Genomic DNA, 26,150 nt, shown 5'->3' with positions numbered 1-26,150 from the left:
ATCCATAATTAAGAAAAGCCACCAATAAAACAGCAATCCGTATGAGTTGTATTCTCACAAACAATATATACACTAAATAATCTATGCATGATTTGACTTAAATGAGAGTTTACAAAATTTTTATTTATGCACAACCATAGACTAACATGCACACATTTTTAATACGTGCACAGTTTTTCTGTGTGCATGCACAAATGTTTTGACAGTCACTTTACCCCATAAGCCTGCAGAGCATCAACTGTAACTCTTAATTCAGCTTAAAGTTAATTATCGTGCCACAAGCTCGGACCCTGACACATTTTAAAAGTCATATAGAGAAACACCATCAATATCACTTTCTAATTATATACTTGCATTCCAACATCAAAGACTGCATCAAAAACAGATTTGATCAGATAATTAATGAGATGCCTTTGAATGTTCAATCCCACGAAGGTGAAGGAGTCAGCTTCAGAGCATGTGCAGTGTCTGGCCTATAGAAATGCATCCAGGATATTCTTACTGTGTATGGTTTTGATTGTGGAATTCATTCAGCGCTGTTACGTTGTATTTACTTAACTGGCTTTTTTGGCTTTAGCACATCTTCAGTTTAAGTAAATCCTGCTAAAGTAGACAAGGCTTAAAAAGAAAACATGTTAATTTAATTTGGTATAGGTGCATTTATGTAACAACTCACAAGTGCTGGACTCTAAGAGAGTTACAAGCTGGCAAAGGTCACGTTCTGTAAAGCTTTGAACTGGTCGATTTGGGTTCTAGAGGTTTGAATTAAACAGTGGTGTTCAGCCCAGTTTTTGACTTCACACTGTTACAAATCATGTCACACATGCGTGGACGTGCTCAGCAGCTCAGTTTCAGGGTTGGTGTGAGCCAATCAACGTCCTAGGATGAACTACTGGCAGCTATGGGCATGGTTTCAAGTGCAATGACAGCTATTACTGTCCATGGAAACGACTCGTCCTGAACAAATAATGGCAGCTCCTCAACAGGTTAGCACAAAAACTGTGATAGCATCAGTTATATCTAAACTGGACAGTATTTCTTCGTCAAAAGAAGAGTAAATAACGTCACTGAAGGTCTTTCTCCATAGAAAACATGTTTTTGCTCTCTTTCCAACCACCTCCTGTTCGGTGAGTTGATCTATGTTATTTGTTATTGTATGTTTGTTATTTATTTTACTCAATTTGTCCCCTTTTCCCTTGTTTGAGCTGTTTGTGTCCTTGTCTTTACTTGTTCTGTCACAACCCAGAGAGAATCCACATGCAGAATCACAAGGCAGCGGCAGGAATAAGGCAAAAACTGAAATTGTACTGAGTCTTCCCAGTGGAACAGAGTAAAGTCTGTAGCAGGAATCAAAACTAAAAACCAAAGTGATCAGTCAGACATACAGAGGAAACAGGCAAAAACACAAACCAGGTCATCAATTCATCAGGAAAAACAAGAAAACAGGCGAGATACAAAGCAGGCATGAGCACAAACAACGGGGGAAACTGACTGATATAAATACTGAGGGGAGAACGAGCAGATAGGAAACAGGTGTGTGGCGGCTGAGCAGGCTGGTCACTGATTGGCTGACAGTCAATGCGGGGGGGGGGCAGCTGGGTGTGGACAGAGTACTGGTGGGAAAAACTGTCAGGGGGACTGGAGGATGAGCAGAGGGGTGGAGCTAAGAAGCTCCAGCAGAGTCCATGACATGTTCTGTAATCTTTTCTTTGCACAATAAAAATAAATCAATACATTTTTACTTTAGTTTACTGTCAGAGAGGAATAAAGAAACAAGAAAATATTCACATTTAAGAAACTGAAATCAGACTTTAGACTTTTATTTTTTTAAAAATACACAAATCAATTAACTATCAAAAGTTGATTAATTTAATAGTGAATTAATAATCAACTAATCAATTCTGCTGTATTATTACATGTGACAAAACAGCGCAACATTGCAGGACAACTATTGATGACTGTAATGTCAATAAATGTCAATAAATGTGCTGCAGTATCTGTATAAATGGTCTCATGTGAATTTATATTGAATATTCACAGAATCTGCTCATTTTAAATTCTTTAAGACTTCAACTTTCAGTCTTAACTGAGCTCAGTTTGTGTTTGTGAAACAGATCAATAACTCACATTAACTAGTTTAAAGTAAAGGAGTGTGCACTCTGTGTGATTTTAACTGAAAGCTTTTATTAAAAATCATTTTGGGTTTAAAGTTTGGGTCATATAGGAGTTAAAAAACATAGCAAAGATACAAAAATTGTTGCAGTCACATGTTTTAAACATTCAGGGTTTCATGTTCAAATTTTAAACTGGAATCAAAACAGGATCAATTTGATTTTATTACATTCATAAACACATTCAACTAAATCAACAATTTAAAACTTATACAGCAGTTAAATTTTACTGAAAGAAAAATGTTTTCTCATTTTATGAACCAGCCAATAAAAATCATCTGTTAGGTTCAGTCTGATCAGTTTCAGCTGCTTCTGACTTATTTTCCAAACACATTTTAATGGATGTAATGCATTTTACAACAGTTGAATAGTTCAGTACCTGTTCACCATCTTTATATTACTGTATGAATGCAACAGCAACATTCCTAAGGTCTGACGATATGTTCAAGAATGCTCAGAGTTCCCAAATTAAAAGCTGAAAATTATATATGCAGTGTCATTTCAAAAATCTAAATGTCTGGTTTCAAACGTAAGAATCTAAATTTCGAATTAACGTCTTTCATTTTTGGTCTTTTTCTCTGTTTCAGGTGTCTCACCTTTGATCAAAGAGACAGATTGAAAAAAGTGTCATGTTTAATTGAGCTCACTTTGAATCAGTCATTGTGATGTTTGACCTTAGAACAGACAGGTGCTGTAGACGGTGACCTTGGTGCTGATCTCCTGCAGCAGCTCCTTGACGGCAGCTTCCAGCTCCACCAGCTGCTCCGCCTTCACCTCCAGAGTTCGCTGGTTGTCTTCGTAAGACTTCTCCAGATCTGAAACACACCAGGTGAAATTATTTTAGTTCATCACCAGAACAAAAACAGAACTGTAAACTTTGTAGCATCTGGAACAATTTTTGGTCACACCTTATTTTACAGTAACAAGCCGGTCCTTGTATCAAATAAGACAAAAATTACAATTAATATGCTCTTCATAGCTGACGAGATTGTCAGGATTAATTAATGCATTAATGGAGAAAATGATCAACAGATGAATCAATAATGAAAGTCATCTTTAGTTGCAGTTCCCTGCTTTCTCACCTTTCAGCAGTTGCAGTTTGTCGCTGGCCTTCAGCAGCAGCTCTTTGGCTTCCTGCTGCAGTGACTCTGCCCTCCTCTTTGCATCAGCCACACCCCCAGCCTTCTGACCAATCAGCTGCTCCACTGTGGCATATTTATCCTTCAGCTCCAAGTTAAGGTCCTGCACACACAGAGAATCTTTAACTATCACACAGATCAACTGATCAACAAATTGATTGGTTCCTTCAGTCCGTCAATCAATGGCACTCACCTTTTTGACCTCTTCTGCCATCTTTCCGATGCTTGCTGCATCCTGATTGGTCTGTTGAGTGCTCAGAGTGATGTTAAGAGCTTTGTCTCTAAGTGAGGTCACATCCTGCTCGAGCCGCTGCAGCCTCTTGGTGGCATTAGTCAGCTTCAACTCTGCATCTGCTGTTTCCGACTCCATCTGAATGCAACACAGACAGACATGTTACCTTCATGTTCCTGATGTCAGTGAAGTAAACATTTTGACATGATGTCAGTGAAGTAAACATTTTGACATGATGTCAGTGAAGTAGATGTTTTGACTTCGTACTGACTGAGGACAGCAGGTCATTGGTGTTCCTGATGTCAGTGGCAGCCTGCTGGATGGCGCTGCTAGCAGCGGTCTGAGCTCTCTGAGCTTCTTTAAGAGCTCGCTTCACCGTCTCTGCAGAGTCCTTCACATCTGCCGCCTCCTTGCTAACCAACACAGGAAGTCACATGACGTCAGTTCAATAGAAGCTGGTGGAGACTTGAAGACTTTTGATTGGACAGATGCAACTCACCTGGCTCTGCGCGCCTGCTCCAGCAGGTTCTCAGCCCTCTGGATGTCATCAGCGCTCTGCTGCAGGATGTTCTCCACATGTCCCAGTTCTCCCACCTTCTCTCGGATCTCATCGGTGAGGTTCTGCAGCTGAGCCGGTGTCGTCGGCATCTGCATGGCCAGAACCTCGTTGGCCACGAGCTCGATGCTCTCCAGGTCAGCAGCATCTTCTGAAACAACAAACACAAGCAGGTTCCTACATGGATCCTCACACATTCCTGTGTTACTGCTGCCAAACTCAATGAACATTTCACTCAATCAGTTGTTCATTTCAGAGACTGATCTTATTTTCTTATTTGTGTCTGACTATTCCTCTGAAATAAAGCAAAAGTAATTTACTGCAAAAGATCACAGAGCGCCAGATATTTCTTATCCAATTCCTTGAGTCGTCATCAGAATAATCGTTATAATACTTGATTACTAAAAGCTCAGGTCGTACGTGTGAGGAAGTCTCTGATCTGTCTGATGAGCTCTCTGAGCTCCTCATTGCTCTCGTCCACTTTCTGTCTCGTCCTGTTGGTCTTCATCAGAACGTCCTGAGCGTTCTGCTTCGCCTCATCTGCCTGCAGCTTCGCCTCAAACACCTGGAAACAGAACAGAGGTGAGAACACAGAATACAGGTGAGAACACAGACCCAAGCCTCCCCTGGGTCAGACTCACCATGCGGGACAGTTTCTCCACCTCCTCCATGGCACTGATGATCTCCTGCTCAGATTCTTGAGCCATCCTCCAGCCGCCACCTGCCACCGTCACCACGCCCTCACATCCATCACCCCCGCAGATGCTCCGCCCCTCAGAATCCTTGCAGCCAAGACCTCCGCAGGGACCGGATGAGCACGAGTCCTGACCTGCTGACGGACTGCCACAGGTCTGTAAGAAGCCGGAGAGACAAGTACTTGAAGCAGGACTGGAGGAGATCAATGTGATCATCAAATCAACCACTGACATATTTATTTTCCCACCTTGTAGCTGATCTCTGATAGGTCCAGAGTCTGCAGCTCTCCTGCCAGGTCATCCAGTCTCTGAGCATGCTCAGTGTGTCTTCTCAGGAACTCTTCTCTAGTTTGGTTCATTTTGTCCTCTGTGAGCTCCCGTAGAGCGCCGGAGGTTTCCACTGGGCTGCCGGGGTTGATGGTGGAGGCATTTGCTCGAGCTTCAGCTGCCTGAGACTGCAGGAAGTACTTAGTGACGCTGTCTGTCGCCCCTAGCAACAGACAGAAAGGACCAATCAGCTCAGAGATCCACCACAAAGAAAACTTAAATTTCACTGAAAATGTTCAGCAAACAGATTATCATCAATCAATAATAATAATAACAGTTAAATAGATCAACAAAACAGATCATCCGAATCAAAAAAGTGTCTATTTTGGTTCCTTTTGTAATAAACACTAACAGCCACCAGGAGGCAACAAAGACAACAGACAGACAGAGACAACAGACAGACAGACAGATGGACAGACAGAGAGACAGTCTTCATCAGAGTCAGTCCAGGATGTGGTCACATGATCTCCACCTCCACCTTTGACTCCACCTCCTCACCTCTGATGTCAGAGTTCTTGATGAACTCAACCTGGTCCAGCAGCTCCTGAACCGTCTGCTCCAGTTTCTGAGAGTCAGCCATCACCGAGTCCAGTTTAGTCTCTGTAGCCGAGTCCGAGTTCCCGACCTGGATTAGAGTCCGTTCAGTGTGGTTCAGTATCTGGCTCAGGCCTCCCATCAAGTCACTGAGGGACAGACACAGGTGAGAGGTTCACAGGTTACATCCACCTGAGCTGGTTAAATCTCAGATTAAAGTTAATCTGAGCTGAGTTAATCTCAGATTAAAGTTAATCTCACCTGGTTTAATCTCAGATGATAGTTAATCTCACCTGGTTTAATCTCAGATGACAGTTAATCTCACCTGGTTTAATCTCAGATTACAGTTAATCTCACCTGGTTTAATCTCAGATTAAAGTTAATCTCACCTGGTTTAATCTCAGATGACAGTTAATCTCACCTGGCCTGTTGCAGCAGCTCCTGGATCTCAGTCAGTGGTTGTGAAGCTGGATTCTGGTTAACGATGGTGCGGATGGTGGCAACACTCCGCTCCATGCTGTCGATGGACTTCCTATATGGTCCACTGACTCCGCTGGTTTTGATGGCGTTGACCTTGTTGACGAGGCGGTGCGTCTGATTGGTCAACTGACCAATGACCTGGTCCCACTCTGCAAAGCACTGGTGGCAGCGGCGACAGTCGGGGAAGGTCCCAGAAAAGCCGCGGGCACATATGTCGCAGCGTGGACCAGAAACACCGTCAACACACACGCAGTGACCACTGGCTTTGTTACACTGAGGCTCCGCCGTCCCGCGAGGATCACAGTCACACGCTGAAACACAAACACACAGATGTTTACACCTGTGATGATGTCACAGTGCACTGGAATACACCTGTGATGATGTCAGATATGATAAAACTCCTCTCAGTTTTTACTGCAGTAGAAGTACATATACTAGAGTAAAAGTGGAAGTTCTGATTAAACTTGTTTACTGCAGTAAAAGTGAAAAACGTCTCGGCTCTGAAATGTCCTCAGAAGTCTGAAGGACATTTCCACTAAAGACAACTGAACCTCAGCTTTGTTATGTTATTATGTTCTTTTCATTTTCTTTTATGCCATTTTAATGTAGTTAAACCTTTTACCTTGTTTATGTCTTTTCTTTTACTTTGTTTTGTCTTATTACATCTTTTGCATCATCGTCATCTTGTGAGATCTTTTAAGTCATTTTCATATAATTAAGTCTTTTATGTTGTTTTGTCTTGACCTGAAGAAGAAACACATCTGTTGTTGTGTCTGAGTTTAATTAAAGGCTTCATTCTTCACACACACACACACACACACACACACACACACACACACACACACACAGAGTCAGAGCCAGGACACACACACACACACACACACACACACACACACACACACACTCACACACACACACACACACACTCACACACACACACACACACACACACAGTAAAAGGTTCATCTTTCAGAATTTGCTTATATAAATGTTTACTGTATAAACATTTTACAGGAAGAGTCTGAGACAAACTGTCTGAGTTATCCTGTGTGTGTGTGTGTGTGTGTGTGTGTGTGTGTGTGTGTGTGTGTGTGTGTGTGTGTGTGTGTGTGTAACATCTGGTTTGTATCAAACCCAGCTGAAGCCTCTTCCAGCTGCAGAAACAACAAACTTGAACCAGACTGAGATTTTAGAACAAACAGACGGCAGATAAAAATGTCGAGTTCGACTTCCTGTCTCCTTTCATTCCATATTTCTGTCTTCTTTCTTTTTTGTCTCTTTGTCTCCTTCTTCCTCGTCTATGTCTCCTCATCTCTCAACAGGTCCAGTCTCTGACCTTCACACTAACAAAGCCCCTTTTGTGCCTCTTTGTGCCTCATAGTGAATTTTTAGGGACATTTGGAGGTTCAGACGGATCTCCAGTCTCGTCTCTATGGCGACGGGACCGCTGGGCCTCGGAACATCTGGACTTAATATCAGCAGACTGCGGCAAAGGATGCTGGGAACAGGAATGTTCCCATGATTGAGTCTGATTGAGTCGGTTCAGAGGAGTGTTTTTACTTTCTGTCTCTGAACAAGTCAAAGACTTGGATCCTCCTATCAAGTCCTTCTGAACAAACCAAAGACTAGCACCGTGTCTCAAGTCACTTCCTCAGCTCTGCAGACCAACATGTGTTCTGTTGTTCAAATCCATGTTCTCTAGATAGACGGTAGTTTGTATCTCTACAGACGCAGTGCTTAGTACGTAACCATAGTAACCCGTGCCCATGATGCACTAGTTTAAAAACACTGAGGAAGATGAAAATACACAAAAGTGTTAAATAAGCAAGGAACAACATTAAAAATTGTTAAGAACCCAAATATCAGGGTTTATATGAACCTGAGTGTATGATTTGATCTGGTTTGATCTGGTCTGATCTGGTTTGATCTGGTTTGATCTGGTTTCATGCAGTGGGTCACAGGGCTCCAGTTTAGTTGACAGCAAACATATAAAGAGTGAAGGTACCGTGACATTTGACCTCTGGGTCTCCCCAGAACAGCTCTTTACACTCGCTGCATGTTCTTCCTCCAAAGCCAGGCTGACAGGAACACTGACCACTGATCTGTGGACCAATCAATGAATCAATCAGTCAAATCCATAACTGGCAGCCGAATGTTGCACTGAAAAATCTCAACAGGATTTGATCATTCGATCAGGGAGTACTTTGATGTTTAACAATTTGTCAGATCATTAACGTTGAAGTCTGTTGTGCATCAGAGCTCATTGAGCTCCTCACCTCATTACAGGAGGTCCCATACGAGTGTTTGGAGTCACAGTCGCAGCTCTGACAGCCACGTCCGCTCGCCATGTTCCAGGTGTCGGGCGCGCAGCGGTCACAGTGTTGACCAATCACATTGGGGAGGCAGTGACACTGACCACTGCTGCGTTCACAGTGACAGTCACCGGACGACAGACAGCTGGAGGAATCGCTGCCCAGCTGATTACAGACACACTCTGTGAACAAGAACAACACCATTAAACATGGATTAAGAATTTAATCCAGATTCTTTAACATTATATCAAGGTTTTACTTTGATCCAGATTCAGGTCAGACATTTATCAAGACTCAGAGTTTTAATCAAGATTTCATTGCCAAGAATCCAAGAAAAGATTGATTGAGTTTATTTATTAAGAGTTTATTCTTGATTAGATTTTATTCAGATTATGTAAAAGCTTCTGTCAACATTATCTGACTATATTTGTCTGTACTGGTCTCCACTGAGACTATTTCAGTGATGTCAGTAGGTACTCAGACCTCATCAGTGAAGAAGATGGTTGCCATGGTAACCCAGCAGACCCAGTGTACTCACTCCTGCAGTCCTGCTGCATGGCGTCGCCATAATAACCCAGTTTGCAGCTCTGGCAGGCATCACCCTCGCTGTGATAGAGGCAGCGCAGACATTCGCCAGTTCGGGCATCACAGGACTCGGGGTCCAACGTGTCAATGTTGCTGTTGCACTGACAGGGCTGGCATTGCCCTCCCGCCTCCCCAGGGTTTCCATAGTAACCAGGTGAGCACTCATCACAGCGAACACCTGCAGAGAGAAGGAGACACAGAGTTAATGACACAATGTTTAATCTTTAAAATGTGACAAAATTCTGTTTAATTTTCTACTTGGTCGATAAAAATCATTACAAAAACAACTTGAAAATATTGTATTTTTCAACTCGACAACATTGTGACAGGATTCATTAATGGATTCGTCATTTTGAGTAATTTTTTAAGAAAAAGATGTCAAAATTCTCTGATTTCAGCTTCTTATATGCAAATATTTTCTGGTTTCTTTACTTTTCTCTGACAGTTAAGTGACAAATGTTGTTCAGTATTTTAGGACATTTTATGGACAAAACAACAAATCAGCTAATTGAGAAAATAATCAACAGATTAATCAACAATGGAAATAATCATTAGTTGCAGCCCTCCTTCAAACTGTTTCAACTCTAAAGCAGACAGTTTTAACTGATTACAGTTTTTAAAGTTGCACGTTTTATAACTGGAACTATATTTGACGTGTCATCTTTTAATATTTAAAAGTAACAGCTAATCAGACACCAGAGGAACACTAATAAACTCAGGAGAATATTTTCCAGTCAGACTATTGGAGGTTTGAGGTGGAAACTAAAGGAGAAAGTTGGTGATTCATGCAGCTGAACATCTTATTTCCGTCGTTAATGACAGAGTCTCATCACTTTCCTGCTCTCAGCTTCTGTTTACACCAAACTCAAACACACAGAAACATGAATCCTGCTGAGAACCACCACCTCAGGCTGCTGTTTCTATGTTTCTATGTTTCTATTGAGTTCTATTGAGTTCTATTGAGTTCTATTGTCGCTTCTGGTTGTTTTGATTCCACTTCTGAAAAACTGCTTCATAAATAAAACTGATGGACATGAAAAAGTTCAATAAAAAAGTTTTTTTTATCGGACTCAGTGTAAGTAAAGTTTTTTTACCTCTGTATCCAATGTCGCAGACACAGATGGCCTGCTGGGAGTTTCCACCCCGATAACAACTTCCTGCAAACTGCCGCAGACTTCCTGGACCATCGGGACACATGCAGGGACGGCAGTGGTCACCAGACCCCAGTACTGGGTTGCCATAGTAACCTTCCAGACATCTGAACAAGGTGAGAGAGACAAAGTGACAAGGGCACCTTGATTTAAGGACTTAGAGGTGTGACATCATTATAGGCGTGACTCACCTGTCACAGGTGTGTCCAGCGGTGTGGTCCCTGCAGCCGATGCAGCGTCCCGTGTCAGGGTCGCAGTCGTCGGCGTGTCCATTACAGGAGCAGGAGCGGCAGGCAGGGAAGCCCCAGTGACCCGGCAGACAGCGGTCACACTGGCGACTATACGCTCCCGAAACACAAACACACTGACCAGTAAGCTGATCGCAGAGCGCACTCTGAGAACCCTGCGGGTCACACGCACACGCTGCAACACACACACAAATACAGTTCATGGTCATGAAATATACAGATACAGAAAGACTTTTACACCTTCATGTGTCTGTTCAGTGACATCATCAGCCACTGGGGAGGCACAATAAATCACAGTAAACAAGACATGACTGCATCATTATTTCAGATTAACTTTGGTCCAGATTCACATAAATAAATAAATATACAGTCACATGATGACACAACAATCCACTGACAAATGTAGGAACTTGACCGAATCATCTGTTAGAAAAGTTGATGAAATGCAATAATGTCTGCTGGAGAAACTGTGGAAACTCAGATCAGTGTCATGTTTTCTGGGATTGTTGGAGAGACATGGTTTATAAATCTAGAGTTAAATATACGGCTGGCAGCTGCTTAAACGGCCCTAAAGAGGAAAAGACTTTCACAGGTACAGGTAACTTGAACTGTATGGACGGACATTCACAAAATGAAGACGATAACTGCATATGTTAAAAATAAGTTGGAATAATTTGTGTCACACTGGTAAAATGTAAGATTTTTTACAAATCTCTATTTTCGTTGTAATTAAAAAAATCTTTCCCTGACTGTAGAGTTTGTTTTTATTATTTTCTCTCGGGTTTGTTATGACGGCGTTTCAGACGTATAAATGGTTGATATACATATTTGCTTAGAATATGTGAAACTTATATAAACGTGGCTGCTGCATGACAATAAAAAATATTTTAAAAGATCTAGTAGTTTTGTGAGTTTTGGAGTTCAGACAAACTTTATCCTGTCATATATTGTTGTATGTATATATTAATGTATGTATGTATTAATGTATGTATGTATTAATGTATATATATATATTAATGTATGTATATATTAATGTATGTATATATTAATGTATATATTAATGTATGTATATATTAATGTATGTATACTTGTAGAATTATTATTTTTTTAAGTTTATTTATCTGAACCTGTTTTTGTCTTAGTGCTGCTGTAACATCCAAATAATCTCTTCTCAGTTGTTCTGCCTGAAGCTCATATTTAGCTTATTACCATTGTAAGTATATCTACAGTTTATATTGATTATCATTATCAATATGTATTGATTATGGATCGATCGGGGCTCTGACCTCTGCAGCCGTTGGGTCCGAACTGAAACGTGGCCGGAGCACATCTGTCACAGTTCCTGCCGACCACGTTGGGGCGACACCGACACTGACCGCCAGCGGGGTCGCACACGGTGCTGAGGGAGCCCTGAGGGTCACACTGGCATTCTGGGAAATGGAATCAAACATGTTAGACAACCAACAAGCTTCAACACATGAAGAGAGGGAGGCGATGACAGATTTATGAGGGACCCCTGAGGAGGAGGAGGAGGAGGAGGAGGAGGAAGAGGAGGAGGAGGAAACCAGTGGAGGATCATCGACATGTTGAAACACAGTCAAGAAACATCGTGCAGAAAACAACCAGAAAGATTAAATACAAGAAGAATCTGACACAAACACATAGAAATGTTATGGTTCTCTTTTTTATTTCACTCCATAAATCCTGTAATTACTTATTTTTTCACTTCTTTCTACTCATCATTCTTGTTTTTCCTGAATTTCGCCTCTGCAGGTTCTTACAGGATTTTCTTTACGTCTGTAGCGTCTGTAGTTGAACAAGGAGACTTGATCATAGATTAATACCTGTCAGTGACAGTTACAGTATCTCCCTTACCTACTCAAATTACTGTGATTATGGGATTTTTGGGGGGTGCTTACGCTTTTATGAGTAGATTTTCAAGTCTGTACTTTAACTTAAAGAGATAGTTCACCCAACAATTTTAATTCAGTCACTATCTCCTCATCCTCATCCTCATCCTCATCCTCATCCTCATCCTCATCCTCACGCCGAGTGAAGGTCGGGTTTAGTGACTAATTTTAATTATTATTTTATGTATCCTGTAACTTCAAAAATCCTTCAAAATCTCAAACTAACAATTCCTACTGATGACAGATGTAAAATGAAAACATGGAACTCCATCTGACGGAGTTGATGTCTGTTCTGATGGATTATTAAGGTGGAGTGATGAGATTTAAGGTGGACTGCGGTACCTTTAGCTCCCTGGTGCAACATGGCAGAGATGCTGAAAATGAAGTTTCTGCAGATGTCGGTCATCGGAGACTTAATGACAGCCTGGCTGTTCTCCAGGCAACGATAACGCTGGAACGTTTCCCAACCACCGTTCCCGCTGGAGTCTCCACCCGCCGACGCCGTGAAGATGTCCATGTTTTTACAGTGAGGCATCAACACGATCTGAGGACACAGGAGACAAAGGAGACAAAGGAGACAAAGGAGACAAAGGAGACCATGATGTGCTTTCAGTACAGACGTCCAGATTAGGGTTTGAACTCATCATCTTCTCCATGAACAGAAATATTCTTCAAGTCTTTCCTGTGACAATGAATTTTTTGGCCGATTGTTTCTCTATCAATTAGTTGATTAGGCTATAAAATATTAGAAAATTGTTTTTAAAAAAGACTTGCAATTAATATAATAGTTGACTACTAATCAATTAATCAATGCAGCTTTAGTCCAGATAGATCAGATGCTGATCATTTTCAGACAATATTTAGTATAAACATTTGCTTTGTTAACATGCTAGTTAGCAGCTGTAGTTTTCTGTGTTAACTAAGTAACCAGCAGCTGTAGTTTATCAGTCATAGAAGTAAAAAGCCTCGTTTTGTTTCACTTCCTTTTGTCCTGTTAAAGTCACAACATTAAACTCCTCAAACCTTAAAGCTTCTTGTTACCGTTTCAAATTAAAAGCTCTTGTGTGTTTCAGTGGACAGATGACCTTCGATTCTTAATAAGGCTTTTATTGTGAAACATGAAGCAGGAACGTGTTGACTTGACCCTCAGTCTCAGCTCCTGTTTAAGTTCAGTATTATTGATCTTCATATCAAACTGACGCCTGACCAACTCTGAGGAGCTTAACTGACAAAAAAATTAATTGAAATTTAAAAAAAATAACTTTTTTCATAATGACTAATTGTGATTTCAATCATTCTGTGATCCCATTTTCTATTTTTGGTCACAGTGAACTGAATATCTTTGGGTTTAAAGACATTTAGTTTCTTAATTTTTGAACATTTAATGGATCAAATTAATTTCCAGACAATAATCTGCAGGTTAATTGATACTGTCAGGAATGAAGCTGTTAGTTTGCTCACCGAGTCGATGAGTGTGTACGGAGACTGGACGTCACTGACGGCTGAGTACAACGGCAGGCTGAGGCGGACTGTGTAGTTGAGACCAGATTCAAAACAAACTGGTCTGGGAAGAACCACATACCTGCAGGGACACAACAAAAACTTCTGTGACTCAGTCTGATTAAGCAGATCAATAACTGATATAAAATAATCACAATGAAAGTTTCATTCAACAGAAAATCATGAGACACAAACTGAAAGAGGAACGTCAACAAGAACAACAACAGAATAATAATAAAGATAATAGAATATATAAAGATATAAATCTGAGCGTCATCTGTGAAAAAATTATTTTATGACAGGATCACTTTAAAATGTATTCTGGTACAGTTACTAATTACCTGTTAAAAAAGTGTAGTTATCACAATATTAAAGTAATGTAACTTGATTACTTTCTGTTACTTTTGGATTACCTCAGTGAAAATATTGTCAAACTATTGAGTTGATTAGAATTTCAGTCCATCAAATGTTAGAAAATGGTCCATTAAACATGATCAGTTCATAACATTTTAATCAGTTCAATTCTTAGCAGCTCATCTATCAATCCTTTTCTCCACTAATTGATTAATTGATTGGTCTATAAGATGTTGAAAAATGTCAATCAAAGTCCAAGATGTCGTCCTCAAATGTCTTGTTTTATTCAGTTTCCTGTCAGAGAGGAAAGAAACCAGAAAATATTCACATTTAAGAAACAAATCAGAGAATTTAGACGTTTTCAATTTTAAAAAAGACTCAAAATGATTAATCAATTATCAAAATAGATGCAGAATAATTTAATAACAGAAATACACAATATATAGTTTATTAGTTTGTCCAGCTGTGCCTTCCTTTGTTGTGCACAATTTATTGATTGATTGATTGATTTAAAGACCAAAAGTGTTAAATTTCCACCCAGTGAAGGATTTTTTCACTACGTGATAATGAACTGGCAGCTGTTTGTGGGCTACATGTTCAGATATCAATCTTTATTTAAAAACTGTCATTCTGCTGTCAATCCACATTTTTACTAAATGTTTCTGTAATCTGATTACATTTTTTTCTGTTAGTGTTTTTTGTTTTAGTCCATGAACGATCAAACAGCAGCGACTCAGTCACATGATGTTTCACAGCTGTGGAGAATCTGAAACATATAAACTGAACCATCTCTAATCAATCAGGACTCAAATCAGTTACACTGTCTGACAAGAACCTGTTAATATTCCAAGGGATTTATCCAGAACCCACCAAGAGGGTTCTAACAAGAACCTTTTTATATTACGGTGCCAAAAAAAAAACCTTGACAAACCCTGAATGAAATTGTTCTTCGAAGATTCAAACACATCGCAGATATATTTATTCAAAATGATTCTTAATGTCGATGTTCTGCAGGTTCCATCAATTCTTCAAGAACATTTTCAAAGTGTTTAACATTTTACCGTGAGCCGGGATGAAGTGAGATCATCTGGTTGTCGTCGTCAGGGACGGTGTTGACACAGCGACTGTCTGCTCTGATTGGTCCGGGTCTCATCACTGTCATCAAAACCTCCTCCCATTGGTCAGGAAGCTGGAGAACCAACACACACATGTTTAGTCAGTCGATGCGATGACAGCGTCCAATCATACGGGTTGTGTTCTGCTGGTGGGCAGGGCTACCTGAGGTTCGTAGCGGATGAGGACGTCGTACTCCATGGAGTGGGGGATGTTGTCCACAGAGAACTCTAGGTAGGCCCCCTCAGGGACATTGACCAGTCCGATACCTGTCCAGGTGGGGCTGCGGTCCAGGGGGTGTGGCCTCTGCACCACCGTCACTCCCTGAAGAATCAAGATGGAGACGACAACTGCTGTTAGAACAGTTTCACCTGTTTCTCATGAAAAATCTGAATATTCTATATAAGATATAAGATTATTTTAGAATTACGAGTTCATGTCTTGTAATTTTGAGTTTGAAAATCTCATCATTTTAATTTAAAAGATAAAAATTCTGCTTCATGTCTCCGGAGTTTGGATTTACCATGAGTTCTTTTGTTTAGTGACACAAACAAAGTTCCTCAGAAAACTTTAAGACGTGACTCACAGGTCCAAACTTGGCGTCCTCCGCCTCGTACGTGTAATGATCCAGAGCAATGAAGTAGAATCCAGACTCGACCTGATCACAGCGACGACCGAACATGTGATCTCTGCAGACGCACTGACCGCTCACCTGATCACACCTGCAGGACAACAGGAAGTGGAGAGTTTCAGAATAAAAAAGAAAAGCTGGAAACAAACAGACCAGAGGGAAATGGGTAAAAAAAAAAAAGGAAATAGATAAACCAAAAAAGTGACAGAAAGAAAACAGAGACAGGATGATGGACAGGAGGGAAAACTGGTCCAACAGAGAACCAAGATTTAACTGCATGTGACACATTTTTAATAAAAACTGGATGTAAAATAATCCTGTCAAATGCAGTTTGACTGACTTGAATGGACTGAAAAATGATGGGTTTCATAACTCGTGAACCAGACAACATACAGAGAGACTGAGAACATGAGAACACGAGAACATGAGAACATGAGAACATGAGAACACGGGATGGAAGAGAGAGACTGCAGGAAACTGTCGTGAAACAAAACACAAAATGTGACGTTGTTTTGAGCCTGAAACTTTCTTCTCTTTTTTCCACACAGAAAGTACAGTTAGCAGTTAGCAGTTAGCAGTTAGCAGTCAGCAGTTAGCAGTCAGCAGTCAGCAGTCAGCAGTTAGCAGTTAGCAGTTAGCAGTCAGCAGTCAGCAGTTAGCAGTTAGCAGTGATACTCACTGGTTGTGTACGGCTCCTCCCAGGTCACAGTCACATGATCTGCAGCCGTCCATATCATTACTGAGACCCCAGTGTTCAGCCTGACACACACACACACACACACACACACACACACACACAGAAACACACACACACACACACACACACACACACACACACACACACACACAGAGACAGATGTTGAGACGTGTCATTAAGTCGTTCATGTTTGTAAAACCTGATTTAAAGCTGTGAGAGGAAGTCAGTCAGGCTTTCATCTCCTCCAAACACACACACACACACACACACACACACACACACACACACACACGTTACTAATCAGACGTCTCAAACATCATGTGAGTGAAGTGGTTCCCAGTCACAGCACTTTAATTACTTCACACATAACCGACTTTATTTTCACGCTGGTTTTTCTTCTTCAGGCTCTTAGTGACTCTTCTTCTGCACAAAATGAAGCAACACCATGTAGAGCGGCAACATTGATTAGATTATTACTCGATTATTAACTTAATCACCGACTGTTTTCATAATCGGTTTAAGTAATTCAAGAGAAAATTCAGCATCGTTTTGTGTTTTTTCTGAATATCTTTGAGACACACAAGACATCTGAGGATGTCTTCTTGGACTTTGATCAATATTTTCTGACATTTTCTAGATCAAACAACTGATTGATTAGTGGAAAAACATGATCAACAGATATTTTTCAACTGACAAAATTGTGACAGGTTTAATTAATCAATTAATCAAGAAAATATTTGACAGCTGTTAAGAATTGAAGTGATTAAATAAACTGGTGATGTTGAGTGAAGCGTCTCACTGGTTTTCTCTTCCACCAGTTAACTGAGCCTCAGTGATAAAATTTAATTTGTCAGATCAGGACAAACAGATGCAATCAGCTTTAAATTGTTTCTGCCTCATCAATTCATATTCCACATAACTAGTGTTAACATTAGCAGTTGGTCTGTGGGCAGATTAAGAAACCCTGGTCGACTCACTGATCTGGTAACCAGTGTCATGTGACCAGTTAGTCTAATGGGTGTTGTTGGGTTTAGTGAATCCAGATAACCAACAGATAACCTGGATATATTGAACTGGACTCAGGACAGGTTCCTACTCAGAGGTCTGTACTACAAATCAAACTCAACAGTCAGACTTTCTCTGCATGATCTGGATCAACAAAACCTAAAACCTGGATCAGAGATAACGGGGATCACGATGGTGGTTATCAGCTCTCTTTGTTAATCCAGACTTTCGTTTCACAGAAAAGGGACGTTTGTTTCATTTGACTCTTCTTCCTCATGAAATGAAGCGATCGAGCGTCTTACTGAAGTCAAAACCATCAAGTTGTTATAATTATTAATTAATTATTAAAAAAATACATGACAAATAAAGCAGGAGAAGAAGAATGATGTGAGAAAATGACTGATGGACTAAATGTGGTCTTAATGCTGCCGTTTATTCTAACATGAAAACATTAAACAATAAAAGTCCATCCAGCAGATTTAAACATGATGAAGTCTGTCTGACTCTGTCCTCTGATGACAGAGACGAGGACATCACTGAAGTTTTTCACCAAACCAACGGAAAATGAGTGGAACTGATTTCAGATTGTCTGTGATCAATGATGATGAATTTTCTAATCAGTGATCTGAGCTGCAAAATCACAGACAAAACAGAAAACAGTAAAAAGTCTTCAAAGTGTCTGTAGTTGCTTCATCATTATTTTACTGTGTGGATTATAAACCATGTCAATTTAAAGAGTTAATATGATCTGGAGCAAACGGGGAAAATGACTCTGCATCACCAAACAGAGGTTACCATGACAACGTGATGCTGCTGTTATGCCTGCTAAATCACCATATGTTACCATGGTGATCTAGCAGGTTAAAAGAGCCGCCTTCATGACTGTGAACATCCTGGATTTAGACTCAACGTGTCTCACTAACATGAATCTGTCTTCGTAGTTTCACGTTTGACGTCTCCACACTACGAACAGATTTCTTACCAAACACTGGTCACAGTCCTGCCCAGTCACCAGACGTTTACAGAAACAACTTCCTGTTTCACTGTCACACGGGTTTCCTCCAGGAAGTGTTCCCACCGGATTGCAGGTACATGCTAAAACACAGTAAAAATACACACTGAATACAGACAACGACACTGTGTGACTGCAGGACTTTACTCCACAAACAGGTTTAGTGAATCTTTGCTTTGTAGTTACACCCCTCTGATGTTTTCAGCTAGAAACAAACACTTTGGACACAGAGTCTGATAATATCACTGCACCATCATTACAACACAAATAGATCTGACTAAAATTAAATTTGTGTGTTTAATGCAGGTGTCAGCTGTTCTCATATGAGGTGTGTGTTAGTCTTCTAGCTGCACACTGTGGTGTCAAACTGACCTGAGACAAATATATTATTTAATACATTTACTGATCATCTGTCTGTCATTTGATCTGATCTGACCACAAGACCAGTCCGACCCGGGAAGAAAAACATCCGTGTGCTTCTGTCACAGCCTGATGCTGAATGGGCTGAACCTCAGTCCAGCTCAGGTAGGGGTGCAGCCTCAAGGCCAACCCCCCCGTCCCTGACTCCTCACCCCACCAGCGCCTCCTTCAGGAGCTTCAGCCAGCAGAGGTGCATAATAATAATGATGATGACAATAATGAATTATAAAGTATGACATTATTTCAAGGTGTTAAAGTGTAAAACACAACCAGTTGCAAATCCGCAGGACATTAACAGTCCATGTACTGTATTACCTGCAGGTGTTAATACAAAATAAAAGCTGCTTTGAAGGTGAACATATTATCTCCACACTTTCACTTCTCGAACCAGGACATCTGTCCCCTCGCTTCAAAATCTTTTCTTTTTGTTTCCTCCTGGTAAATCAACCGCCATGCTGCCAAAACTTGCATTTTTGGCACGTTATTGTATTTTAGGCTGAAACTCACTCATGAATTAATCAGGGCACTTGGGCACAGCTGATAGTTGTATCCCATTGTGCGTCTCTGGTGCAACATGACAAAGGTGGATTTGGATACTTAAGAAATTAAATGCAATTTATTTTGCACTTTCAACTTGTGCTTTAAAGCAGCATAACATGGTGTTGTGTATTTTGTTGTGTATTTTGTTGTGTATTTTGTCGTGTATCTTGTCGTGTATCTTGTCGTGTATTTTGTCGTGTATCTTGTTGTGTATCTTGTCGTGTATCTTGTCGTGTATCTTGTCGTGTATCTTGTCGTGTATTTTGTTGTGTATTTTGTTGTGTATTTTGTTGTGTATCTTGTCGTGTATCTTGTCGTGTATCTTGTTGTGTGGGTGTTGTGTATCTTGTTGTGTATCTTGTTGTGTATTTTGTTGTGTATTTTGTTGTGTGGGTGTTGTGTATCTTGTTGTGTATCTTGTTGTGTATTTTGTTGTGTATCTTGTTGTGTATCTTGTCGTGTATTTTGTCGTGAATTTTGTCGTGTATTTTGTCGTGTATCTTGTCGTGTATCTTGTCTTGTATTTTGTCGTGTATCTTGTCGTGTATTTTGTCGTGTATCTTGTCGTGTATCTTGTCGTGTATCTTGTTCTGTATTTTGTTGTGTATCTTGTTCTGTATTTTGTTGTGTATCTTGTTGTGTATCTTGTTGTGTATTTTGTTGTGTATCTTGTTGTGTATCTTGTTGTGTATTTTGTTGTGTATCTTGTTGTGTGTCTTGTTGTGTGGGTGTTGTGTATCTTGTTGTGTATCTTGTCGTGTATTTTGTTGTGTATCTTGTTGTGTATCTTGTTGTGTATTTTGTTGTGTATCTTGTTGTGTGGGTGTTGTGTATTTTGTTGTGTATCTTGTTGTGTATCTTGTCGTGTATTTTGTTGTGTATCTTGCTGTGTATCTTGTCGTGTATTTTGTTGTGTATCTTGTTGTGTATTTTGTTGTGTATCTTGTTGTGTATTTTGTCGTGTATCTTGTCGTGTATCTTGTCGTGTATCTTGTCGTGTATTTTGTTGTGTATCTTGTTGTGTATCTTGTTGTGTATTTTGTTGTGTATCTTGTTGTGTGGGTGTTGTGTATTTTGTTGTGTATCTTGTTGTGTATCTTGTCGTGTATCTTGTTGTGTGGGTGTTGTGTATCTTGTTGTGTATTTTGTTGTGTATTTTGTTGTGTATTTTGTTGTGTATCTTGTCGTGTATCTTGTCGTGTATTTTGAAGTGTATTTTGTTGTGTATCTTGTCGTGTATCTTGTCGTGTATTTTGTCGTGTATCTTGTTGTGTATCTTGTTGTGTATCTTGTCGTGTATCTTGTCGTGTATCTTGTTGTGTATCTTGTCGTGTATCTTGTCGTGTATCTTGTTGTGTGGGTGTTGTGTATCTTGTTGTGTATTTTGTTGTGTATTTTGTTGTGTATTTTGTTGTGTATCTTGTCGTGTATTTTGTCGTGTATCTTGTCGTGTATTTTGAAGTGTATCTTGTCGTGTATCTTGTCGTGTATCTTGTCGTGTATCTTGTGTATCTTGTTGTGTATCTTGTCGTGTATTTTATTGTGTATCTTGTTGTGTATTTTGTCATGTATCTTGTTGTGTATTTTGTTGTGTATCTTGTTGTGTATCTTGTTGTGTATTTTGTTGTGTATCTTGTTGTGTATCTTGTTGTGTATCTTGTCGTGTATCTTGTTGTGTATCTTGTTGTGTATTTTGTCGTGTATCTTGTTGTGTATTTTGTTGTGTATCTTGTTGTGTATCTTGTTGTGTATCTTGTTGTGTGGGTGTTGTGTATTTTGTTGTGTATTTTGTTGTGTATCTTGTCGTGTATCTTGTCGTGTATCTTGTCGTGTATTTTGTCGTGTATCTTGTCGTGTATCTTGTTGTGTATCTTGTCGTGTATCTTGTCGTGTATCTTGTCGTGTATTTTGTTGTGTATCTTGTTGTGTATCTTGTTGTGTATCTTGTCGTGTATCTTGTTGCGTTTGATGTCATACCCTTGCAGCCCTCTGGTGCATCACTCAGGCCGTAGTGTGCCTCTTTGCAGCGCTCGCAGCGCTCTCCCTCCACATTGACTTTACAGCGACACTGACCAGCGATGAGACCGACTCGAACATCCGTCATCCCGTCACAGATTCCTCCGTTCAAGGAGCCCAGAGGGTCACAGTTACACGCTACAGAAACACATACAGGACAAACTTGAGATTCATCAGGATCATCAGCTGCAGATGCTTCAACACTTCAACAAGATACTGGATCACATAGAAACTGTGTTCAGCTCCTCCTGTGTGGGAATGAGGTTATGATTGTGTTTGGGTTGTGTTCAGGTTAGGTGTATTTGACTCACGTTGACAGATGTTGGGGTCTCTGACATCTCTCTCTGGGTGTTGGTAATAAAACGGGCGACACTGCTCACAGTTGTGTCCAGCTGTGTTGTGCTGACACTCGTCACAAACTCCTCCGCTGACATTTCCTGAAGCCACGAACACCGCCATGTCAAAGTGACATGAGTCCGAGTGCTGGTTACAGTTACACTCTGCAGATATCGCAGAAGAACAAAATAAGACATGATCAGTTCAGACACAAACAGAACCTCAGCTATAAGTAGGTTTAACTTTCCTCTTGTGTTAGATTTCTGTTACTATCTCTTATGTTAACGGGTCGGTTTTGACCCGTGTCTTGAATCAGCCATAAAATACCCTGAAAACAATTATTCATCATCCAATTTGTTTCTTACCTCTTGGTTACCTTGTTAGGCTTCCTTATCCATGAAAAGATTGGTTTTAATATTTTTGTTGTGGCCCCTGGGCCTTTTATTTTGATGGCATACCCCTCGTTTTCAATATAAAAACCTGTCAAATGAATCTCAAGAGAATTATCTAAATAAATGAAAGGTTGTTATGTTACCTGACTGTTACTGAGGGGTATTAGAACACATCTCTTAAATGTTCAAAAAAAATTTATTTTAATATGGTGTTACGGGTCAATTTTGACCCATATATATTTACATCAAGAAAAAGGCAAGAAACGTCTTTTTCTTTTCAAAAATAAAACTTAATACAAATACAAAATGAAAAGCAGAACTAGTGTCCATCCATCCATTTTCTGCTTATTCCCAAAGGGTCACGGGGGGCGGAGTCTATCCCAGCTGACACTGGGTGGGAGGCGGGGTTCACCCTGAACAAGTCGCTAGTTCATCGCAGGACTGACACATAGAAACAATTTAGCAATTTAGAGTCACCAATTAACCTGCAGACATGTCTTTGGAATGTGGGCGGAAGCCGGGGAACCCGGAGAGAACCCACGCAGACACGGGGAGAACATGCAAACTCCCCACAGAAAGACCCTGATCCAACCACTCATTTGAACTCAGGACCTTGTTGCTGTGAGGCGGCAGCGCCGACCACTGACCACCGTGACGCCCTGCAGAACTAGTAATAATACAAAATGTAGATTTTCAAAGTCAAACAAACAACAACCAATCAAGCAAATCAAACCAACAGAAATCAAGTACTAGTTCCATAAAAAGTCTCTCTGTGCAAGAACATGCATGTGTATTTGTGTATTTTTAGATGCATGTGTGGCAAAAAGTGACACTAGTTTGTTCTTTGCAGAGATATTTTTTGCAGAAGAGACACGATATGTTTGTACTACGTCCATAAAAAGTGTCTCTGTGCATGAACATGCATGTTTATGCATTGTTGCCTGCTGTAAACTGGAGATGTGTCTCTGCAAGTCAACAGCCCTAAACTGAATTGGCCTGACGTCCAACATGTCCGTCTTTGTTTGGTCAAACAGGCAAAGAGAGAAAAGCCTCTAACTGAAGCTCAAGTGTTTGGAGGAACAGCTGGCTGATCGTTTGTTTATGATTTCAGTTTTGGCACTTGTTATTGTTTTATAATCTTATAACTGGGTTGAAACTGACCCTAACAACACAAAGGTCATAATTTTAACCAGAGCATTTTATAATTTAGTATTTTTTTTTTATTATTATTTTGTTTAAATAGAAGTTCCTGACAAAGTCAAAAAGTCTTGATGCAATAAACAAATTTATATAGTATTTTTATGTATTTAAAATCAAAAACAGGTCGGTGCCGACCCTAACATGAGAGGAAGGTTAAACTGGTCCCAGTCCACCAGAAACCAATACAGACTGGGTTTGTACTGGTCACCTTCCAGTATAAACCAGTTTAACAATGAAAAAAAATGGTATAAACCAGTATAGACCAGTCCGACCGATGGACTCACTCTTGCAGGCATTGGTGTGGCGTCCCTCGGCTGGTCTCCAGGGCAGGTCGTGGTGAAAGTCCTGACACTGTTCACAGTTCAAGCCTTTAGTGTTGTGGTTACACATGCAGTGACCATGGACCTGAGGACAGAACAATCAATAATCAGTCAATAATCAGTCAGCTGAAGCTGCAGATAGAACAGAACTAAAGTGATGTCATAAAACTGCTGTGATAATAAATTCATATTAATTATACTGAAATGAGGAAAGTTTTTAAAGTTGGTTTAAAACTGTTGTCCATCTGCTCGACGTGTTTTTATTCTAAAGTGCTTAACTGCATTTATTTTTATCTAATTAAAGGACCAAGAAAACACTAATCATATTATGAGACATGATGTGGAAATTAGACGATGATGAAATAAAATATTAAATATAATTTATTTGGGGTTGATTTATTGTTGATTGATTTATTGCCTAGAAAATAATGAATTGAATAACATTTTCATTTGATTCTCAAAATAGTTTTTTGACTTTATTTTTTGTCATTTTGACTTTAATCTCAACAGTAAACATCAACTCCTTCTTATGACTCGTAAACCTTCAGGACACCCGGTTCCTTCCAGACTCACCCCGTCCCCCCTCAGGACTCACCATGCCCTCACGGCTCTGCCCTGCCCCCTGGATGGGGGCGCACTTGGAGGCGTGTCCGTAGCAAAAGCAGTTTCCTCGGACCACCATATCGTAGATGGCGTAGTAGTACTTCTCTTTGATCTCCATCCGAGAGTCCAGCAGGTTGTCTCCAAGTGTGTGCAGTTTGGTGAACTTTACCCGCAGGTTGGTGATCTTCAGCATGTCTGAACAAAAGATCAATAACAGGTCATCAATCACAGTTCAATAACTGATCAATAGCTGTTACTGATGGTTGTGAGGAGACCCACTCTGGATTCTGGGGCTGTAGGGATCGTCGATCCTGAATGCCGGATCCAGGACTCGGAAAATCACCTGAAAGAATTAAAAAAGGAGATTTCAACAACCAACTCAGATGAAATCATCAGCCGTGTTGTGACATCATTTCCTGTCAGTCAATCACCACAGTACCTCTCCTTCAGTGGACGGCTCGATGTCAGAGTAACGTGAGTCACAGATGACATCATCAACCTTCTGCATTGGACCCTGGGAAACAGACGGGAAGGAAGCCTCACAGTCGTAGGCAAAGTAACGGTAAACCTGCCATGTCTTTCCGAAGTCAGCTGATCGCTCTATCACCATGGCAGCGGGTCGAAAAGTCTGAGAAAAGAGAAAATGACGTCAGAAAACATGAACAAGAATCATCTGATGCTTCTGCTGATATTTAATAATAATAACAACAATAATTAAGGCTGCGACTAACGATTATTTTCATTATCAATCAATCTGTTGACTATTTTCTTGATTAATTGATTAATTAATCCTGTCACAATCTTGTCAGTTCAGAAAGAGGTCAAATCAAATCAGGCTGTAAACTGAACCAAGGACTCTGACCAATCAGAGCACAGTGTTTATATTCACACACACACAGTGACAGCAGGCCGGGTATATGATATGACCTGTGTGTACTGGTACCTGTATCTATGTGTACCTGTACCTGTGTGTACTGGTACCTCCATGTACCTGTGTGTAATGGTACCTGTATCTATGTGTACCTGTACCTGTGTGTACTGGTACCTCCAGTTACCTGTGATGTGTACCTGTAATGGTACCTGCGTGTATCTGTGTGTACCTGTACCTGTGTGTAATGGTACCTGTGTGTATCTGTGTGTACCTGTACCTGTGTGTACTTGTGGAGCTCACCTTGAAGGTCATGATCAGGTGTGTGAAGTGAAACTCGGCCTCCAGGTTCAGCTGGATGGTGACGTTCTCCAGACCTGCACATCAATAATCAATAATCTATAGTTCACACATGCTGCACATCAATACACTGACACAGTGTCAATCCATCCATTATCAACCATCAATACACAGAGCAGAACATCTGTTAGCGACACCCACAGATCAATAATCTATAGATCAAATGTCTCGTCTGAGCTCCATGTTGATATAAACAGTGTTTTTGACAGCAGCTGCAGTTCCTGTAACGTCCACTGGAGGTCGCCGCTACGTCGCTACGCCGCTACGTCGCTACGTCGCTGCTGCTGGGAAAAAAAACTTCATATATTTTTGACAATAAAGTTCAAGAAACTTTGGAGTCAAAGACATGAGACTAAAATTAAAATCAGTCAACTTAAACTCAAACTAGAGTTAAATTAAACTAAACTCAACTTAAACTTAAATTCAAATTAAAGTTAGCTTAA

General features: G+C 40.4%; 1 protein-coding gene across 1 annotated transcript in view; it reads right to left on the bottom strand.

The window, feature by feature from the left end:
- Positions 1 to 2,164: 2,164 nt before the first annotated feature.
- The window catches only part of lamb1a (laminin, beta 1a), a 30,724-nt gene continuing 6,738 nt past the window's right edge, over positions 2,165 to 26,150 (bottom strand). Inside the window, exons 4-33 of the mRNA XM_084735033.1 lie at positions 25,651 to 25,724; positions 24,919 to 25,107; positions 24,759 to 24,822; positions 24,472 to 24,674; positions 23,841 to 23,961; positions 21,940 to 22,128; positions 21,590 to 21,766; positions 18,623 to 18,735; positions 16,618 to 16,697; positions 15,894 to 16,029; positions 15,473 to 15,631; positions 15,256 to 15,383; positions 13,802 to 13,922; positions 12,683 to 12,884; positions 11,717 to 11,860; positions 10,374 to 10,605; positions 10,126 to 10,289; positions 8,985 to 9,209; positions 8,411 to 8,628; positions 8,140 to 8,236; positions 6,076 to 6,445; positions 5,619 to 5,803; positions 5,042 to 5,283; positions 4,740 to 4,949; positions 4,519 to 4,663; positions 4,042 to 4,249; positions 3,814 to 3,955; positions 3,504 to 3,680; positions 3,254 to 3,413; positions 2,165 to 2,986 (exon numbers count right to left, since the gene is read on the bottom strand). Coding sequence (XP_084591159.1) covers positions 2,847 to 2,986; positions 3,254 to 3,413; positions 3,504 to 3,680; positions 3,814 to 3,955; positions 4,042 to 4,249; positions 4,519 to 4,663; positions 4,740 to 4,949; positions 5,042 to 5,283; positions 5,619 to 5,803; positions 6,076 to 6,445; positions 8,140 to 8,236; positions 8,411 to 8,628; positions 8,985 to 9,209; positions 10,126 to 10,289; positions 10,374 to 10,605; positions 11,717 to 11,860; positions 12,683 to 12,884; positions 13,802 to 13,922; positions 15,256 to 15,383; positions 15,473 to 15,631; positions 15,894 to 16,029; positions 16,618 to 16,697; positions 18,623 to 18,735; positions 21,590 to 21,766; positions 21,940 to 22,128; positions 23,841 to 23,961; positions 24,472 to 24,674; positions 24,759 to 24,822; positions 24,919 to 25,107; positions 25,651 to 25,724 — 5,015 coding nt within the window. The 3' untranslated portion in view covers positions 2,165 to 2,846. The remainder of the gene's footprint in view (positions 2,987 to 3,253; positions 3,414 to 3,503; positions 3,681 to 3,813; positions 3,956 to 4,041; positions 4,250 to 4,518; positions 4,664 to 4,739; positions 4,950 to 5,041; positions 5,284 to 5,618; positions 5,804 to 6,075; positions 6,446 to 8,139; positions 8,237 to 8,410; positions 8,629 to 8,984; positions 9,210 to 10,125; positions 10,290 to 10,373; positions 10,606 to 11,716; positions 11,861 to 12,682; positions 12,885 to 13,801; positions 13,923 to 15,255; positions 15,384 to 15,472; positions 15,632 to 15,893; positions 16,030 to 16,617; positions 16,698 to 18,622; positions 18,736 to 21,589; positions 21,767 to 21,939; positions 22,129 to 23,840; positions 23,962 to 24,471; positions 24,675 to 24,758; positions 24,823 to 24,918; positions 25,108 to 25,650; positions 25,725 to 26,150) is intronic.

Source organism: Lutjanus erythropterus, chromosome 13, assembly GCF_056507025.1.
Source record: "Lutjanus erythropterus isolate fLutEry1 chromosome 13, fLutEry1.hap2, whole genome shotgun sequence".
NCBI lineage: Eukaryota > Metazoa > Chordata > Actinopteri > Lutjaniformes > Lutjanidae > Lutjanus > Lutjanus erythropterus.
Note: the sequence above shows the minus strand (reverse complement) of the source record. Positions and strands in the feature narration are given on the sequence as shown.